General features: G+C 52.3%; 3 protein-coding genes across 3 annotated transcripts in view; 2 read left to right on the top strand and 1 right to left on the bottom strand.

Annotated features, from left to right (window-relative positions):
• Positions 1-505, top strand: part of LACBIDRAFT_332950 (uncharacterized protein) — a gene marked incomplete at both ends in the record, with an annotated part of 2,564 nt that extends 2,059 nt beyond the window's left edge. Inside the window, one exon of the mRNA XM_001887563.1 lies at positions 207-505. Coding sequence (XP_001887598.1) covers positions 207-505 — 299 coding nt within the window. The remainder of the gene's footprint in view (positions 1-206) is intronic.
• A 363-nt stretch (positions 506-868) lies between these two features.
• LACBIDRAFT_310454 (uncharacterized protein) lies at positions 869-1,089 on the bottom strand (the record flags this gene model as incomplete). The annotated part of the gene is made up of 2 exons (XM_001887502.1): positions 869-946; positions 997-1,089. The coding sequence occupies 2 exons, from the start codon at positions 1,087-1,089 to the stop codon at positions 869-871; spliced, it is 171 nt and encodes a 56-aa protein (XP_001887537.1).
• A 254-nt stretch (positions 1,090-1,343) lies between these two features.
• On the top strand, positions 1,344-3,379 carry LACBIDRAFT_332949 (uncharacterized protein; the record flags this gene model as incomplete). The annotated part of the gene is made up of 4 exons (XM_001887562.1): positions 1,344-1,424; positions 1,631-2,734; positions 2,764-2,903; positions 2,947-3,379. The coding sequence occupies 4 exons, from the start codon at positions 1,344-1,346 to the stop codon at positions 3,377-3,379; spliced, it is 1,758 nt and encodes a 585-aa protein (XP_001887597.1).
• Positions 3,380-3,458: the final 79 nt, after the last annotated feature.

Raw genomic sequence — 3,458 nt, 5'->3', positions numbered from 1 at the left:
GGCCTCGACTCAATCCGCGTGGACCAGGGACTGGCAGAGGGCCCCACGCAAGGGGAGGTTCGCAATATCCAACAGGATTCCCCCGTCCCTCAACCCATCCAAACATTTCGTCGAACTCAAAGACCAGCGTGAAGTCTTCGGCCGCTTGGTACAGTGTCGAACCGGGCACGCGTATACAGGAGAATTCCGCAGACAATTCTTCCCAGAGAAAACCACAAACTGCGAATGCGGAGTGGACCCACAGACGCGCGAGCACATTATAAGAGACTGCGAACGGTACGAGGACCAACGGGCCAAGCTACGTGATCACGACCGTGAACTGGCACTCCCAGAACTACTGGGAACCCCCAAAGGCATCACGGCCCTATCCATCTTCATAAGAGACTCCGGCGCGTTCACATTCACGGGAGAAAAGCACATGCCAAAAGAAACCCCATCCTTCCAGGACGAACCAGAACCCCCAGACGAGGACTCAGAAGACGATGAGTCCGACGCTGAACCATAACACCCATACGATGCCCACACCCAGACCCAATCCCCCGCGAGCGCAAGAGCGCCCGCCATGCCCCTAGCGTCGCCACGACGCACTCGACTCTGACCTCCAGTTCTCTGGCCCCTGCACACAACCCTACACATCTCTTATACAATACAGCTACACATCGGACACCCAAATTCACGTAATGGAAAGCCCGCACGACATAATTACATCTAAAAGGGAAGCCATACGCTTCCCGTGCGTCTTAGTACTAGACTACTTGTTGCACGTAAATCTCGAGATAATAAAAAAAAAAAAAAAAAAAAAAACGAAATTCCTCAAGGAAGATCACATGAGCAGGAGATCATATCATGAGGTCGAGTTGAGGTCGAGTCAGGGCATTCCCAACATAATCAACCTTTGGAACGCAAAACCAATCCAAATACGACTGAAACCAGTCGCATTCGCGGGCTGAGGACTCAGTCATTTTTTGTCACTCTTAGGAAAAGAACGGGACTCACTGGTTGTTTCATGGTTGTTTCATTGGATTGCTTGTGATATAACCATTCCCGACGGAATGCTGAGAGGCGTGATGGATGCGTGACGAATTCCATCTCAAATGGCGTTGGAAATTGCCCAAGGAAACCAGAGTTCTCAAGTTCACCAAACAAAACACTTGTGTAATTTAAACGCGTCAAATTCGACTGAAAAAGCTTTATTGGTCTTCAAATGTGGTGGCGTGTTAGCTTCATCAGTAGGAGGATATCGGATGGCTCACAAGGTTCGACCTAACTTGAAGAACCTTGATTATTAGTAGATGCAGACACACGCTCCGTCTAAGAACCACATTCGATGAGCGTCACAAGAAATGAGGTGGGAGAAAGTATTGATAAGACTTACCAACACACTTGGTTTCAACGCCAGGGAGACAGAAATCCCTGCACTGTATGTAAGTGCTGCAGGGCAGCCAGGCTGTGGTATGTGCGGTAAACAGTACGAGTATAGCCGGACTCTCCTTGGACCTGAACCACGTGGCACCCCGACTAGGACCCCGAAAATTTTGGGCGACTCGTCGATTGCAACACGAAATTCTGGCCTACATACAGCTTTCAAAACTTGCTATACTATTATCTACCCAGCTAATAACAAACTCAGAGAATGTCTGGGACCGGAGCGAAGCCTAAAGGCCAGCCTCCACCTCAAAAAGGTAAAGTGGCGACCATTCGACAAAATCGAACGGCCGAACCAGAAGTACAGGAACGGGGGAAGACGAGAGCCACGGGGGCGGTGGACCTAGATGAAGACGAACAAGAAATAGGCGACTCAGAGAAAGGGAGGTCTTACCTCGAAGAGAAACTGCTCCTTGTCCTGTCGGGCGCTCTGCTCACTTTGGGCACACTCGCTACGACACTGCACCAGATTGCGGCTTTGCCGGGAGTCACCCTCCCTGTAATCAACGCAGTCCGCGCGGTTGCTTTCTTGCTGAAGGAAGTCGAGCTAGGGGCAGTAGCAGAAGATATCAGGGACATCGCCAATGCACAGTTCAACGAGATGACCACAGATTTGAGGGAGTTCACGGAGGGGCTCAGGGTGAAGGTTATGGAAGAGCTGGAGAAGAAGACAGAAGTGTTGAAAGAGAAAACAGTGGAACTGGCCGAGGTGGTCGAAAAGGCGGTACAACAGGCGGGGAACGCAGCCAGCTCCCCGTACAGGGACGCGCTGCACAGGGGACTCTCTGGGGCGCTGATGGATGCTAACCCCCGTCTAGCTGCGAAGGAAAATATCAGACAACGTCAATCGCTGGTCGACATACCACAAGGATCCAGCCTCAAAGACTGTGCTAACCTAGTCCTGGTGGGCAAGTTTACGGAGGCGATGGGTAAGGCGACAGCGCAGAAACACAAGATTAGAACGGCACTGAGGCTCCAAAACGGCGGGATCTTGGTCGAAATGGCTACGGACGAAGGCGCAGCATGGTTAGCTTCCAAGGACAATGCAGCGGCCTTCCTGCGGGAACTGGGAGAAACTGAGGCCTCCTTCAAGAAGAGATCGTACAACGTTGTCGCCTACTATGTGCCACTAACCCTTGACCCCGGCAGCGAGAAGGATAGAAGAGAGATAGAGGAATCAAACAACATACCTGAAGGCGGTCTGACGAAGATGAGGTGGATCAAGCCCCCAGCACGACGAAGGACAGACCAACGCTTTGCTCATGTCATCGCCACCTTTTCGGACGCGGATGCGGCCAACCGGGCAATAGTAAATGGGCTGACGATCTGCAACAAGAGAGTATCAGTGGCGAAGAGCAGGAAGGAACCGATTCGCTGTCTCAAGTGTCAAGGCTGGGACCACATCGCGTCGGAGTGCAACATCAAGGACAAAGAGGTAAACGTATGCGGTACATGCGGGGGAAGGGATCACTGGACCAGTAAGTGTCCACAGCCAGGTGTCACTTTCTGCTCTTCTTGCAGGACAAGCGACCATACCAGCTGGGACCGCGAGTGCCCTACTTTCCGCAGGAAGATCGAAGACCTCAATGCCAGGGATCCAGCAAACGACTTACCTTTCTTCCCAGCGAAGGAATCATGGACGTGGTCGCCGTCTTATCCAACGCAAGGACGTCGAGTTCCCCCGGCAGAGATCCAGGTCAATCCGATTCAGCCAGCTACACAGAGGAACAGGTATCGGCAAACACAGATCAACTTCGAGTACGCGGCTCCAGGTGGAAGACCGTACACCAAGGAGTCACGGTCGAGCCAGCGCTCGACCCCTGCCGTAGCTAAGTCCCCCCCTCCTCCTTTCCCCAATCCAGAGTCAACAGAGTCTCCAATAGCAGCCCCCATGTCGAGTAACGGCTTAACGCCCCCTGATAGCACCCAATCTCTAACCGTGCCCAATGTCTGAACAACCACAACCATCGATAACAAGACTACGGATACTTCAAATCAACCTCAACAAATCGTCAAAGGCGCACCTGGAATTG

The sequence above is a fragment of the Laccaria bicolor genome, genomic scaffold (genome assembly GCF_000143565.1).
Source record: "Laccaria bicolor S238N-H82 LACBIscaffold_46 genomic scaffold, whole genome shotgun sequence".
NCBI classification, from domain to species: domain Eukaryota; kingdom Fungi; phylum Basidiomycota; class Agaricomycetes; order Agaricales; family Hydnangiaceae; genus Laccaria; species Laccaria bicolor.
This window is presented reverse-complemented; position numbering and strand designations above follow the sequence as displayed.